This window comes from Natrix helvetica (genome assembly GCF_964273705.1).
Source record: "Natrix helvetica genome assembly, chromosome: W".
In the NCBI taxonomy this organism is placed as follows: domain Eukaryota; kingdom Metazoa; phylum Chordata; class Lepidosauria; order Squamata; family Natricidae; genus Natrix; species Natrix helvetica.
The window spans coordinates 55,277,188-55,293,627 of record NC_138555.1 but is presented as its reverse complement, the minus strand read 5'-3'; the positions used below and the strand labels follow the sequence as shown (position 1 = coordinate 55,293,627).

At 42.8% G+C, this 16,440-nt stretch overlaps 1 protein-coding gene across 4 annotated transcripts in view; it reads right to left on the bottom strand.

The window, feature by feature from the left end:
• The window catches only part of LOC309400851 (RNA-binding protein 33-like), a 379,136-nt gene extending 366,439 nt beyond the window's left edge, over positions 1-12,697 (bottom strand). For 2 of the 4 annotated variants that reach the window (XM_081969557.1, XM_081969558.1), the window contains exons 1-2: positions 12,257-12,697; positions 4,636-4,711 (exon numbers count right to left, since the gene is read on the bottom strand). In XM_081969557.1, coding sequence (XP_081825683.1) covers positions 4,636-4,711; positions 12,257-12,389 — 209 coding nt within the window. In that variant the 5' untranslated portion in view covers positions 12,390-12,697. The remainder of the gene's footprint in view (positions 1-4,635; positions 4,712-12,256) is intronic. The other 2 variants (XM_081969559.1, XM_081969560.1) reach the window with 1 other exon arrangement.
• Between the last annotated feature and the right edge of the window lie 3,743 nt (positions 12,698-16,440).

Genomic DNA, 16,440 nt, shown 5'->3' with positions numbered 1-16,440 from the left:
GATGACAACCGACTCAAACTCAACCCCTCCAAGACGGAGTGGCTGTGGCTTCCGGCCCCCCGGTTCAACCAGTTGTTTCCATCTCTGGCCATCGGGGGCGAGCAACTGGCCCCCATGGAACGGGCGCGCAATTTGGGCGTCCTCCTAGATGCCCGGCTGTCCATGGATGACCATGTAACAGCCGTGGCAAGGGGGGCGTTCCACCAGGTTCGCCTGGTGCGCCAATTGCGCCCCTTATTGGACCGGGATGCCTTGCGCACAGTCACCCATGCGCTGGTGACGTCTCGCCTGGACTACTGCAATGCTCTCTACATGGGGCTTCCCTTGAGATGCACTCGGAGACTACAGTTGGTCCAGAATGCGGCCGCGCAGGTGATTATGGGGAGGACTAGGTACTCCCATGTAACACCTCTCCTGCGCGAGCTGCACTGGCTTCCTGTGGTCTATCGGGTGCATTTCAAGGTTCTGATTATGATCTTTAAAGCGCTCCATGGCACAGGACCTAGTTACTTGTGGGATCGCATCGTGCCCCATACATCCCTACGACCAATCCGCTCACAGAGAGGGACTTCTCCGGGTGCCGTCCGCTAAACAGTGTCGGGGGGCGACACCCAGGAGCAGGGCCTTCTCTGTGATGGGCCCAGCCCTGTGGAATGACCTCCCCCTTGATATCAGGATTACTTCCGATCTCCGCTCCTTCCGTGTAAAGCTCAAGACCCACCTCTTTCAATTGTTTGGCCTGGATCAACCGTAGTTTATCCTTTTCTTCCTGACAGTCCTTTTTAAATTGTATTATTATTATTTCGGGGTATTTTTTAATGACTAATTTTTATTATTATTAATGTAATGTATTTTTATATTACCTCCTCCATGCATGTATGTATATGTATGTATATGTGTGTATTTTTATGTTTATATGTATGTATGTATATTTTATTGTACGCCGCCCCGAGTCCCTTGCGGAGAGGGAGCGGCTAACAAATTAAATTTCTATTTCTATTCTCACTATGGAGAACCTTCCTTTTTATTTTAACAATTCTTCCTGTTACTTGTTATTAAATTTCATTAAAGAACCTTGTTTCCTATAAGCCAGAGTTAAATATTAGACAAGTGAAAGGTAGCAACACTGCCACTCGGAGGTCAGAGGCTGGAGTTTTTGAAACAACGTATTTCTTCTCTTTTCCTCTTGGATCTTACTGACTTTGTAGCTGAAGGGTTTGCAATTTGTTTACAGAAACTGATAAAGATCCAAGGGCACAAATTGTTTTCGCAGGTGCTCTTTGAGAACTATTTTGGCAGGGGAGAGAAAGGAGAAAAAAACAGAACCCTTCTCCTTTGAAGAGCATAAAGGAACTTGTGTTTAAGTCAATCTAAAATAAAAAATAAATAAAAGAGGCCTGGAAGGCTAGAGCGGCAGTGGTTATTAGTTTTTCTTTTTCCTCCTTTTTTGGAAACATGGATCAATACTCAGATGAGGAAACTTTAAAATTCCAAAATATCTTGGCTGGAATTCAAAATCTACTGGAAGGATATGGGAGAATTGAGAAGAAGTTGGAAAAACTAGTGTTCCTCACAGCAAAAGTTGAAGGGGTTGGAGCCCCAAAAATTAAAGGGGAGAATGAAGACATAGAAGATAAAGACAAGACAATAGATGATTTTATTAATGGAGCAAATGTGGGTGAAAGTGGAAAGAAGGGAATATGGAAAAGGGAATTCGACGAACTGGAGCTCTACCTCAGATTCCAAGATACAGAAGAAGAAAAAAGAGAAATGATGATGGATTTAAGAAGAGAAATTCTTTCAGAAGCACGATTAACAACCAAAGACAAGCTAATTTTAATAGCAGATAGAGGGCAACGAGATTACCTGAGAGATCCTTCAAGCAACAAAGTGCGGAGAGAAGTCTATAAAAACCTTATAAAGGAGATAAAAAGAAGACTGACACCACAATTGGCAAGAGAGATAAGACTGCTTTGTTACTGGAAAGATGCAGGTTGACAATGAAAGTTGATAATAAAAAATTAGTTAATTTTGGTGATCAATAAGTAGGAATTTAGTAATTTTTAGATTGTTATTAAATGTTTATTTGTTAACAATTAATTATAACAATAATGAAATGATAATGGATACAGCTTAATGATATATCCATGTAATGGCAAACTAGTAAAAGAAATTTGGATATAAATTGCAAATTGCGATCTGGGAAAAAAACCAATAAATTTTATTAACCAATTTTTATTCAGAACTTGTCATAAAGGTGTAAGGTTTTTTGGGTTTGACGAGAGGTGGTTGGATATAAATAGTAAATGATTTTTAGCCAACTATAACAACAACAAGGAAATGTCAATGGATATTGTTTAATAATAATAATTATATATATATGTGATCTGGTTTTGGCAAAAGAAACTTGGATACAAACTCTAAACAGCGAGTTGGAAAAAAAAGGAAAAAAAAGGTTTAGAAACTTTATTAATTGACTTTTACTTAGAACATGTACATAAAGGTTTAATGTTATTGGAGGATTTTTGAAATAGCTAATGAACGCCATTATGTGGTTGTGTCTTTAAGTATGAATTATTTGAGGTAAAAGCACGTTCAAATAATTGTAGTCAAATAAGAATTGTGGTACATTGATAGTAAGATATACAAAGATTTTTGATTTAAAGTGTATAATCTAATATGAGCTGTAAGTAATGACTGTGGTAGAAATGCACGAAAGTTATCTGTAACCAATCGACACGCTTTCTCCAAGATGTAATGAAGGATGATTCTTTTTTTGTGTTTTTGTTTAATTAAAATAAAAAAAAACTTTTCAAAAAAAATCCAACTTGGGAAGAGACGCAGAGGCCACCTTTGCAAATGCTTTCAAAGTAAACTCTTTAATTTTAAACCAGACTTGTTTCCTGCATTGTGAGGATCTTTGGGTTTTACGTCTGACATGAACATTATATTACAGTAAAATCTTGATTTCAATGGAAGATTCAAGTGTTTATAAGACTAAAGGCCTATTAAATCTGAAAAGTATTTTTTGTGTGTATTCCATCTGGGGCTAATTTATCTGAGGGAACATCCATCTTCAATAGCATCTCCCCACCCAGTTAAGATTCAACAGACTAGGCATCTTCCAGGTTCCTTCAGTTAAACAGCATTTGTGCAAGCCCTAGGAAACTTGCCTTTTCTGTTGCAGCACCCACTGTTTATAACAGCATCCCTCCAGAGAGCCATAGGGCCCCCACTCTGATGATATTCTGACAGTTTGACAGTTGTTGAAAACCGGGCTTTCCTCCCAGGGGTGGGTAATTACTGACACCTCACCCATCAGTTTTGGCAAAAACCACTCCATAGTGAATGGATTTTTAATGGCTCCATTCACTTAATGGCTGCTACAAAAAAGGTTGTAAAATCAGACACAATCAGATGGTGACCCACTCTATTACTGTTATGAACAAAATTGTGGGTTCAATTACAGTCATAAGTCAAGGACTACCTGTACCATAAATAAAATATAATCCGACACGTTACACATATGTAATACACTTTGCGCCTCCTGGTTCATTCAAGCTGGGGTGGTGGTGGTTTGAGAACACTATGTAACCCCACATAAACCAATTCTGAATTGTCCTGCTGCACTGCAAGCCGAGGCGTGTGTTTGACCAAAGTGTTAGGGAAGAGCACAAAGGGTGCTCTTTTCTTTTAATATCCTTCTTTCCATTCCACCACTTGCTGCAGGGTAAATAATATATTCCCAGAATACTGTTTTCCTTCAACTACCCATAGCCAAAGGCACCAATCTGCCTTCTTTGCCACTGCCCAGCTTTGCAGTAGAAGCCCAACAAGGAAATAGACTCAAAGAATACAATCAGCCCTTTCCTCACCAAGCCTCTGATCTTCCCCACCCTGTCACTGCTAATGTCACAGGACAACATATGCCACAGGCCTACCCATCCCAGTAATCTTCCCCAAACCTTCCCAGAAACATCAGCAAACTCTCAGTTAAACCAACTTTGTCCAATACTTCCATTTTTGTCTACTGCATGCAATTTGTCCACTAAATTAATGTCCATTAAATCTAAGTTTTAATGTACAATGAAATGTTCAGTATAATATACTTGTTTGTGTCTTCAGGCTCTAAACTGGGGGGTGGGGGGGAGAGGAGACTATCTATCTATCTATAAGATCTGCTGAGCTTCCTTATTTGGTCCACAGATTTTCTTTACCAGCAGACCGGCTTACTTAAAAATATATTAATTGGCGCTAGTGAGCATGTGTTATATAGAGTACAAATACAAGTATGAACAGTTGCATATAACTAGGTATAAATAGGCATATATTTAGATAAATGGGGAAAATGTAATACATGGCTCCTTTTTTTATTTAGTTACGTGCATTCCCATGTATTCCACAGCAAAATGCAACCCTGATTAAAGAAAGTGGTGCTTGCAGGCATACAGTTCTCCATATCTGAGTAACAACAACAATTTATTATTATGTTGTTGTTGCTGAGTAGCTGATATACACATGGCAGATACACTCATTAATGTATTTATACATTTTCAAAACCCTGTAAATTAGAATGTGAGTGAAACCAAATGACATACAGTAGAAAACATCTCAGCATAAAAGAAAGAGACTTACCTATCCCAATCATCATCTCCAGTTCTCCTTCTCCAAGACCTTTCTGCACCAGGTTTATGATGATCAAAGTCATCATCTATAAACAGAAGGTATTTAATGATTTGCACAACATGAACCAAACGTTTGGATTCTAAGACAGTAGTACTGATATTCTTTTGAGGAATCATGCTGTGTTTCTGCACATTCCTTCTAGGAGAACAACTGTTTTTCAAATTGCTTTTAATCTTTTTTTGAAATAGCGAAGAGATACTGCTGATACTTGTTAAAAAGTTAAATTAATGGAAATGAAGAGCAAATGCAATAGACTGGCATGTGCAACAGAATCAGAATGCAGAACAATCTAAGGGAAGACAATAGCAATTATTGTACCCCACTCCCCAGTTAAAACATTTTTGGCTTTTTTTACTGTGGTACAACAAAGGGCTTTAGGTTTTCTCCCTTACCGATCACAATGGGAAAGAAAACTTAAGTAAGCAAATAGATTGATAGTTTTTTATTTCTTCATTTAATAATTTAACTAAAAACGTATGGTACAATTCCCATAAATAGCACTTCTGATTGTCCCAAATTGCCTCATGCTGCTACTGGCTGCTCTGCTCAGATGTTAAAATAGGCCTGTTTTCATTGCTTAAAACAAATTGCTTAACTAGCTCTAGACTTACAAGTGTTTCTATGACATCAAATTCTTACAGAACACTGGTTATGTACCAACTCCATACCAGACCTGACTCTTCATGGGAATTAAAAGCAATTTCCTGCCATCTGGATAATCTGACTATAAACCCATCTAATATGGCTAATTATTAAAAAATATATGAACTGTAGTCCAAAACAACCTAGGCCAGTGATGGCGAACCTATGGCACGTGTGCCACAGGTGGCACGCGGAGCCATTTGTCAGGGCACGCGAGGCGCTGAGTCACCCTTTTTTAAAGCCATTTTTCACCCTCCCCAGGCTCCAGAGGCTTTATAGGAGGCTGGGGAGGGCGAAAAGAGCCTCCCCCGCCCCCCTGGAGGCCTTCCGGAGGCTTCATGAGCTTCCCTGAAGCCTCCCGAGCACAAAAAACCGCCCCTACTGGCAAACCGGAAGTTCGGGAACGGACTTCCTGTTTGCTCGGAGGGTTGTTTTGACTGTTCCTGAGGCTTCAGGGAAGCTTCCTGAAGGTCCCTGAAGCCTTCGGAGCGCTTAAAACGACCCTCCGAGCAAACCGGAAGTGACTTCCGGTTTGCTCGGAGGGTCGTTTTGACTGCTTCTCCTGAAGGTCCCTGAAGCCTCCGGAGGGCTTCTGGGGGGGTGGGGGAGGCTGTTTTCGCCCTCCCCATGCTCCTATAAAGCCTCTGGAGCCTGGGGAGGGCAAAAAAAGCATGCAAAAATGGGGGCTTCCCCCTGCAGTGCGCGCATGCGCACTGGGGAGGTCGCGCATTGCATTATGGGTGTGGCACGCCTGCAAACAACCCCCCTGCGCTCGCCCCACTTATGGCACGCGAGCCAAAAAAGGTTCGCCATCGCTGCCCTAGGCTGCCTACCCCTGATTTAGGAATAGACATTCTTTTTTTAAATTCTAATATTTTTTTTTCCCCAAACATATCAATGTGTGAACTGTGTGGCACCTGAGCGTCATACATTTTGATAAAAATAAAATAGTATTAATCATATTTGTTTCATTTAACAAGCTTATATAATTCTAGTAATAGTACACATATGTATATTAAATTATAATAGTCCATTGTTTAGTTTTTCAATATTTCCATGTTATTTTATGCCAATCACCAGATTCTGAATGTCATACCATATTATCAATCATCTTTGTTACATTTATCAAGCTTATATAATTCTAATAATAATACAAAGATTTGTGTTAAATTAAAATCTTCCATTATTTGCATATTCAACTTATGATCCTTCATTATTTGGTTATTAAATATTTCAATGTTATTTTTATGTCAATCACAATATTCTGCATGTCATACATTTTGATACAAATAAAATATTGATCATATTTGTTGCATTTAGCAAACATACACATATTCATATTGAATTATAGTATTTCATTGTTTAATCAATATATTGTTTTTATGCCAGTTACCGTATTATTTAAATATACTTAGTAATACCATCATTCAAATTTTAATTTCTCCTCTTATTTTCCTTATTATAGAAAAATGTGCATTTTATTAATTCCTCTAGTTCTTTTTTAATATTTTTTTTATTTTTTAAATGCAAATAATACAAACATAGACATATACATCTAAATACAAAAGAAAGAAAAAAAGAATAAAAACTAATATTCCCAACCCCTGGAGACCCTGGTTTTTTCCCCCTTATGTTTCTTCTTCTATAACAACTAGAAGATATAAAATATATTCCAATTGTGGTCTTACCCCTCCAAAACATCACATATTCTTGAGTAGGTTTATTCCCTTTGCCTTCCACCAACACTGATTTTATAAAATCCCCCCATATTTCATTATAATTGTTTGCTTTAATCATCCCTTTTTTAAATTTAGTTTCCATTGTTAATTTATCATTTGTTGCCATACTCCAAATTTCATTATACCACTCATTTCTTTGAATATCCCAATTTCGTCCCCAATATTTAGCCATCACTAATCTAGGTGCCATTATCAAATTTACAATCAATTCCTTTATTGTTTCATTTATATCCAGTTTTTCCACCAGCAACAGTAATGCAATCCTCGGTGACATGTCTAAATTTACATTCAAGCGTGCTCTAATTTCTCTAAACACCATGTCCCAAAAATTACTATGGGGTCTCTGGTTGTGGCTTGGTGGTTGTGGCTGGGGGAGTCATGTGACTGGGTGGGAGTGAGTGATGTCGAGTTGACCATGCCCACCCAGTCACATGACCACCCAGCCATAACCACCAAGCCACAACCAGAGAACCCATAGTAATTTTTTTTAATCCAACCACTGTTTATAACAATAAAAATGTTAAACTTTCTTTTTGCTCCAGGGAAACTATACAACTCCCTAGATCAGGGGTGTCAAACTCAAGGCCCACTCGCCAGATGTGGCTAGAACTGGCCCACGGGGCTGCCCTGGAGACAGTGAAGGACCAGTCCTCGGGGCCTCAGCCCCAGCCCAGCCAGGTGCTGATCTATAACTTGATGGCAGCAATCCGGGACAGAACATGATCAGCCTTAGAATCATGGGACCACCCTAGAGCCAGTGAGGGGAGGCCCCCACTCTGCCCCCTGGGCAGATGCAGAGGAGGTGGCGAGCACGTGTGGGGCCTGGCATCCCTGGGGACAATCTTGCCCCGCATGGTGACTGTATTCTGAGCGCTTCCCTTTCATACAGGATGCCAGCGCTTGACACCTCTTCTGCGCATGCCCAGGGGCGGGGCTAAGACAGCAGGGCAGTATTTCGCTGGCTCCAGGGCGGCCACACAGGTTGGATCTAAGGCTGACCATGTTCCGGACTGGATGGCTGCACCAACTTGTAGATCAGCGCTGCGCCCACAACAGCTCGCCAGCCTGGCCTCACAGCCCTTTCACTGGGACCCCCCTCCCACGTGGGAAAGCTACAGCCAGCATCAGCACGGGCACCAGCTGTGCTGCCAGTCTCTCCCCCTCCCCTCATCTGTTCCTGAGTGCGGAGGAAGGAAAGAGATGGGAATGAGACAGAATGGAACCTTTAGGATCAGGGTAGCGTGCAATGGGTGATAGGTGATCGCAAGGACTATGAACGGCAGTGGTGTGCAGCTTCTGGCATTGCAGGGGAGAAGAAGCAGAACTGGCCTTTCGGCATCAGGTGTACAGTCAGTCCAGGCATGGAGGCAATGGACAGGAGGGTGGGCAAAAAGGGAAGCCACTGCTCTGCAGTATTTTTTTTTAAGCTGGCAGAGGCTCCAGGCAGAGGCTTCCCATTTTGACCCCTCCCCCCGTCGTTTCATCTGTGCCTGATGGGCCTCTGCGTGGCTCCCAGGTCACCTCTTCTAGACCCGCGCACATTTGTGTGTGTGCACACAGGGGTCTCCCCCCTTGCACCCCCATGCTTTGACATTGGGGAGGAAAAGAACAGGAGAGGTAAGAGAAACTAGGATGGGAGCTTCTCACAGCCTTCCACAGGGCTGGGGGCGGGAGCTTGGGGCCCAGGGCATGATGCGATTGGTGGCAGGTTGGGGGTATGTGCAGTCCACAGTACATTGAGCATACACCATTGAAGTGGTAATAGGTAAGAAAAAAAAACAAGCACTCCAAAAAAAACAGCTTTCATTAGTTTGCAGCCTGCCATCACAGAAGGTCTGTTCAACGACAGGGTGGAGGGGTCAAAATGGGAAGCCTCTGCCCACTGCTGCCTGCCTGTTGCCAGCTCTGCCCCGAGTCTCTCTGGCAACTTAAAACAAAAAGCAAGGAAGGAAGGAAGGAAGGAAGGAAGGAAGGAAGGAAGGAAGGAAGGAAGGAAGGAAGGAGGGAAGTTGGGCAAGAGGAAGGAAGGAAGGAGAGGCAACTTGGTTGGAGATGTCCCAGTTCAAAGGCAAAAGCAATTTTGTGTTCTGTTTTGTCAGACAGAACTTTGTTGGCAATCCAAGTTACCATTGGTATTCTTGAATTGTCAGCTCTTAGGAAAGTATCTCCTCCTTGTGTGTTGCAAACGGCCATTTCCACTGTGAAAAACAGGACAAAGCAGAGTGGGGGAAAGTATTTTCCTTTGCTATATTTCCAGTGTGAATTAGACCATGGCAGCTACAGGAGAGCCCTTTTAAGGATTATGTATTGATAGAAAAGCAACTAACTTACCTGTGTTCCTAAATGCTAAAGCTGTTGCACATAAAAAACAGAGGAGCTCTGATCAACTATCACAGCCACCATTTTGACAGTTTTGCTGTACTGTTGTTGACAGGACATCCACTAAAATGCAAGCACGGGATAAACTGAGCCTAGTTTGTTCTCAGTCTTTTAATTGGGCACAAACTACTAGCAAAAGTGGTGTTTGATCACAAGGCAAGGAGGCATCGAGAAATGTTTCCCCTTTTGCATTTGAGCATCGAAGAAGGGACAGGAAAGGAAAAAGGGAAAGAGGAAAAACAAAGAAAAAGGAAAGAGGGGAAGAGAGCAAGGAAGGAAAAAGAGGGGAAGAAAGAAAAAGTTGTGAACTCTTGTCCTCTGAGTTGCCTGAGAGGGGCAGCGAGGCTCCTCTGGTGGACAAGTTTGGTGCTCGCCCTGGTCTCGCCTTCCTCCGCTGGAGACAATGGATCCCCTCCAACATGAGCGACGCTGAGCTAGCCATGTCCCCCCAGCCACACACCCCGGCTCCTGAGGTCAACCATAACCCTGATGCAGCCCTCAATGAAATAGTTTGACACCCCTGCCCTAGATTGACTGTCTGGTTTGCAAACTATAGTTTCTGTTCCCCTCAGAATTGAATCTCCTATCACCAATATTTGCCTTTTTTTTCCTAGGGAAGTCTGGAATACTTTTCAGGAATGCTGTGTTGTGCCTCTTTTTAAGAAACTATTGATGAATGCTCTTTTGTGAGTGTCTGTATATTTTCTTCCAGGGGGAGGCTATGAAAGTGATTGTTGAGTTCCAGAGGGGCTTCATTGGAGTGGGCTAGGGTAGATAATAGGGGCTTTACTCTTGGTTTTTGTTTTCTTCTAAAAGTGACACATGTCCATCAGTCTTGCACTTTAGGTACACATGTAGGGACATTTTTTACCAAAGCTGGTTGTTCCCTAATTGTGTTTAATTTAGGTGTATCAGTTTTTTTCTTTATGTTCATATAAGGGGTCATCTTTTTTTAGAAGCTGTTTGCTCCCTATTGTGTTTTATTTTAGTGTAGTCTTCCTGTTTAGGTTGGGATTTCTCATTTTGCTCATTGAGTTTCAGAGTGGTTAGAGTTGCCTTTAGAGCCTTTACTTTTTCTTCTAGTAATTCAAGTAGTTTATATTTAATACATAGTTTGGGTCTTTTGTGGGCATAAGCTCAAACATATGACACGCCTTGCAAGTCACTATATTGTTAGTCTCTATTTCCATGACCTTTTTGTTTGCTAAAAAATAAAAAAAATTCTAAAAATTTAAATATTTTTCCTGTCGCAAAGTGTCAGTTTACAATAGTGCACAAGAGTTATTGGCCTTTTGTTCTCGGTCTTGAAAAATTAATCACTATCTTCCCTGTTTTGAAGTATCTGTCTCTTTTTCCATGGTTTATTTTTTTCTCTTAGCCCATTAAGAATTTAAAAATTTCTAAAGAATTAAAATAACTTTTTTTTAAATGAATTTTTTTTTGACACCCCTGCTCTTCTCCCTGCCTTGAAAGTATTCCTTTCCTCCCCATCCAGTGTTTTGTACTTATCCTTTTCTTCCCTGCTTTCTTGTCTGGCCACTGCTGGGGTTTTCAGGTATGATGTGCTGATGTGGGCACTCTGCTCTGCTTAACTGATCCGCCGTGCTGCTCTCAGCTGCTGCTGGTCCCCCGTGCTGCTCTTAGTTGCAGGTCTGGGTGCTTCACTCCTCTGCCTCAGCTCTGCATCACTACCTGCTTAAGGTTTGCCCACAGCCGCTGATCTGCTGCCACCTAGCTCCGTTTCACTGCTGCTCAGTGGCCTCCGTTTGCACCGCATTGCCTCCAGTCAGGTGTCAGGCTGGGTCACTGGGTTGCCTCTTGGGCTGTTACCTCGGCTGTCTCTCCTTCTCTCAAATGGGTTACTAAGCCCCCTCTCAGTTGGGATACTGAGCTGCCTCTCAGTTGGGCCACCTCTCACCTTTTTGTTCTAGGAATTCAAGCTAATCTTGATGTTGCCCTTTCCCTTATGCCATATATATTCCTCCTCCTCTGCTCGATATAGTTCAACTGTCCCAGGAATAGAGAAGAGATAAAGCCTTTGATTGTGTTGATCATGAGAAGCAATGGAGAGCCCTACAAGATGGGGGGGGGGGGGGGGGATCAGCACATCTGGTAAAGTTGGTGCAATCACTACACAAATCAGGAAGCCACTGAACGAACACCATATGGAAACACCAATTGGTTTAAGATAGTGAAGAGTGTTGCATTCTCTTTCTTATTCAACCTGTATGCCGAAATGATCATGAGGAAGTTAGATCTTGTGGAACAAAAAATCGGGGTAAAAATTGGAGGAAGATACAGCAATAATCTTCAATGTGCTGAGGGTATCTAATAAAGGCATAAGGATGGGTGGGAGGAAAGCAAATCCCTCAAAAGAGAAAGGTCAAATGGAAGGAAATAGTTAATAAAAACGGAACACAATGACATGCCCGCCACACTTTATTCTACCTCTGATGTCCTATGCCTTTATCTCGCTTTTATTAGCCACAAGACCTACCTCCGCAATCCCATGCTCAAAGCACTGCGACCAAACCAGTGGCACCTTTTCCTTCCCATCCCCAAGAAACACTTCCAAGTATCCCTTAATCTTCCCGCTTCCTCTCTCATCGTAGCGCCCTCAAACCCAGGAAACCCTCCCCAGGTGTCCCTCAATTCAACCCCCCACGCATCCCCCCAGGACAAGCCTAACGCCCCTGTATAGACCAGTGTGTCTTCTCGCGAGTAAACACACACGCAGGCGGCGCAAACAGCAGCATCTCTTCTCCAGTAACTCACGAGATTAATGAGATCAGTTTCTTCTTCCCACTCACCCTGGGGCGTCCCCCACCCGGTTGGGGCCCGCAGCTTTCCCCGCGCGTCAGCCGCACCCACTTGGTCTTGGGAGTACAAGAAGGAAACCTCCGCACCTGCTCCTGCTCCTGCTCCTCCTAGGGTGGCTGCCATGGCCTCGGATCTTGCCGGGTCGCGGCGTGAAAGCCCGCAACCCTCCTACCTCTCCCAACGGCAGGAACAACTCTCGTTCAGAAGCGACTGCCAGCCGCGAAGCGTAAATCTAGCACAACATGGCGGGCGGCTGGTGAAGAGAAAGCAGAGGAAGCTGGCGGGTAGCGCCGCTAGAAGCGCCGCGGTGTAGTCTGGGATACTGGAAGACTGACTGTTCTGCTCCGGTGCGGAAGATGGTGGACTCAGCGGAATGGCCAATCTGCCGCACTGGAGACAAGGCGAGGAAGAAGGGGGAGGGCGTTGCGGTGACGCTAAAAAAAAGAAAAAGAAAAGCGAGGCTCTCTTTCCCATGACTTTATGGTCGTATTCTCTCTCTCTCTCTCTCTCTCTCTCACACACACACACACACAAACACACATACAGAGACACAAAAACCCTGGATTGCCAGGCGCATGCGTTTAAGATTTTTTTTTTTTAGTTTTACTTGTTTATTATTGAATTGATTTGCCGCCCATCTCGTAACGAAACGGGTCTGTGCAGCTTCCAGCATTAAAACATTAAAATCCTAACAAATATATTTAAAAGAATAAAAATGGAAATCGCAATCAAGATAAAATATAGTTAAAAGATGGGGAGGGAACAGGTTGCGTGGGAGGTGGGATTGCCTCTTAATTCAACAACCACCTCCAATGTGATACTCCCCTGTGGGAAGCCCCCCCCCCCCCATGAAATATTTGGAGGAATATTAAAAAGGCAGGATATTATATTTCACCAAAGGGACATGGAGGAACATGCTCTTAAAAGACAGAAAGCAGCCCCCAAGTCTTTCTTAATAGCCCATAGCAGATGCCAGCACTTAAGAGAGAGGAAGACGAGTATCTAGACAGCTTTATTCATAAACAAAGCAAATACTACAGGGAGAAATCCATTCAAAACAGGATATTTCGAAACTCCTTGGCAGAATAGTAGGATTAGAAAGCAGTCCCTCACCCAAGATCTAACACAGGACAAAAGCCATTAGCCACAATAGGAATTGCCCAACACCCTTTCAGAACACAAGCCCCTTCATTGCACCATCCCAGAGCAGTCCAAACTTCAAAGTCACAGAAACCTGGGAGTTCAGATAAACAATAAACCAGAGGTTGACCAGATTAGCTCAGCCAAGCACCTAGGATTTGCATTTCCTCTTCTGCCTATAGAGCCAGCTATAGCCCCTACATTGTTGCAGAAAATCAGGAGATTTGGACTAAGAGATCAAGAAATAGCTTTATTTGGCCAAATGGTTCAGATAGAGATAACAATTTCTAACATCTGAACAGCGTTCTAATCCAAACATGCATTCTTATATGTTCAAGACCCCCCCCCCTCTTCATACACCAAAGCACTCCAAGACAAGAATACTGCTAGATGATGTATTCACAGTAAATTAACACACTGACTAGACCTTGGCAGCAATCCAGACTTCCAAGATAAGACACAGGCACGAGAACGCTTCTCCAGCGTTGGTAGATAAGTTGAACTCTGCAACCAGCCTCCAGGAAAGTCCCTCCTTAAATACTATCTTGAGAGGAGCCTAATTACAACCACCTGGGTCCAATTATCTTCTGTATCTGCGTAGTTGTTCTCTACGTCTATCAGCCCTCCGTTGTCAAGCGTCCAAGACCAACTCCATTGTCTCCTCCCCACTGCTCCAAGGCATGGTCAGGAGCACACTCCCTTTGGCTTTCACCACTGCTCCATGCCTCATGCGCCTCCTGGTGGCCAACCAGCCTCTCTGATCCCTGCTCGGAGTCGGAACCCTGTCCAGGGTCCTCCACATCTTCCAGAGCCGACTCAGAAGGCCCCTCACTGTCGGAGTCTGGTTGCAGCTCCAACGGCTCCTGCTGGGCCACAACACTTATAGTATGTGCAAAGCATCGAAAACACAGAAATATGTTAAAGCATTTATATTGGCTAAATTCCTTATTTCTAAGCAAAGAAGCAGATTATACTGTATTGCACTTTCATGTCTAGGCTGCAGTTGGCATGAAGGAAGCACCAGTTATGTACTGGCGAGACCTCCAACTGACTTGGCCTACTTTCAACAGGTGTTGTGGTTTGACATTTGAATTTCCTGAGTTCAAGTTTCCTGCTTTACTTCAAGACTCAGTAAATGTATAACAAGATAGAAGGGATAGACGGGCCCCCAGGAGATCTTATAGTCTGACCCCGTTTCATGTTGTTGAAAGAAATGTCCTTCTGGGTTCGGCTCCAAGTGGGGAAAAAGACACTGGAGACATGGAGGCTGCTTGGAAAGATGGTTTAATGGTGGACATGACCACATGGCTTGAGTCCTGAACAGAAAAGGTGATCACATGCTTCAATGTTGGGGAGAAGAAGAGAAGGAAGGACTGAGATGCTGAGTCCCTGGTTTTATGCCCTATCTGGCCTTTGATCTTGAGCTTGTATTCTGATTGGTTGTCAGACTCCCATAGGGCCCATGCAGGGGCAACTCTCTAGGCTGTGTTTTGAATCCAGGTTTGGTTGAGTTCTCAGATGCCATGTGGTGAGTTGGGTAAAGGGCCAATATTATCATGCCTTAATCCCATCCCCCTGGAGCTGAAGGGGAGAACTCTTTATTATGTAAAGGGACTGCCTTGGCCTTCTTAATGGCCCATTGACAAAGTGGGTGGAGGCAGGAAGCTACAGGGAGCTACTCTCAATTTAAAACATGTTTCTTGCTTTTCACATCCAGGGAAATGTAATATTCTGCCTTTTCAATATTTCCTAGGATATTTCATTTTTCTGGGAGAGGGCTGGGTGATAACTTCCTACAATGTTATGTCCAAATCGTGCTTTATGTCCTGCCTTAACATGACCCCATAGGAATCTGACAACAGCCAATAGAATATTAAAGGATAAGTTCTTGCACAGGAACAGGAAGCTCAAATACAAAGCCTGATGGGCTGGCTGCTAAAGCAAGGTCGTGGAACACACTTGAAAGTAAATCAGGAAGACTGTAATTGGGGGTGGGGGGCGGGTATCTTTCTGGCAAGAACAAAGAATGCTTATCAACAAGAAATATGCATGTGTAAAGCTTGTAGCAATTATGGGTAGCTAAAAAGCTGATAAAAAGTAACATGGATTAGACAACTTGCAGACCTCAGCCAAAAGTTAGCAATGGAGATGGCCTGCAGCAAATGAAATATGTATTAGATAACTCCTGGGGCATTCATTAGCCAAGGCTTAGGAATGGGACAGCTATAGACCAATAGAAAAAAATTGTAGAATTATTGCTAAAATGTTTATTAGATGATATTTCTTATTATTTCACCTTCTCCGCAGGGCCGGATTTTCCTATAGGCTAACTAGGCTTCAGCCTAGGGCCTCAAGATCAAGAGGGGCCTTTTATTTTTATTTATTATCCGTGCCACATTTTTTATAAAGGTTAGTACCAATTACAACATGTTTCATTTAATATATTGATATATATCACAGTAATGATGTATTTTATTATCTCTCATGTAATTTACAAACTTAAAAATGGGAGGTGAAAGGGCCCCATAAGTGGAATAGCCTAGGGCCTCTTTTCATCTAAATCCGGCCCTGCTTCTCCGTTAGTGAAAATGTATAAAGCTTACTTAATCCTTTGTTCTTGGTTCTTGGCCTTTTGACCAGGAACCCTTTTCCTTGGAGTACTCCAATAAAAAGCAATCAGAAAACCTGCACCTCGAACTGGAACTGGATAACATATGTCTACTAGGGGACTTCAATGCAGTGGTAGATCCAAAGAAAGACTATAAAACAGATAATTTAAAAAAATGAAAGGAGAACTCTACCAAATACATTCTTTGAAATGACCCAAGAATTAAATTTAAAAGACGTTTGGAGAGAAATCAATCCACAGAAGAGTCAATACACATTCTTTTCAAACCCCCATAATTCATGGTCCAGGATCGACATGGTGTGGATGGATCCAGAAATGGAGAAAGATGTAGAAGAGGTAGAAATAACACCGAACATTTGGGCAGACCATAACCCATTAACAATTAAATGGAAAGGAGAAGCAAAA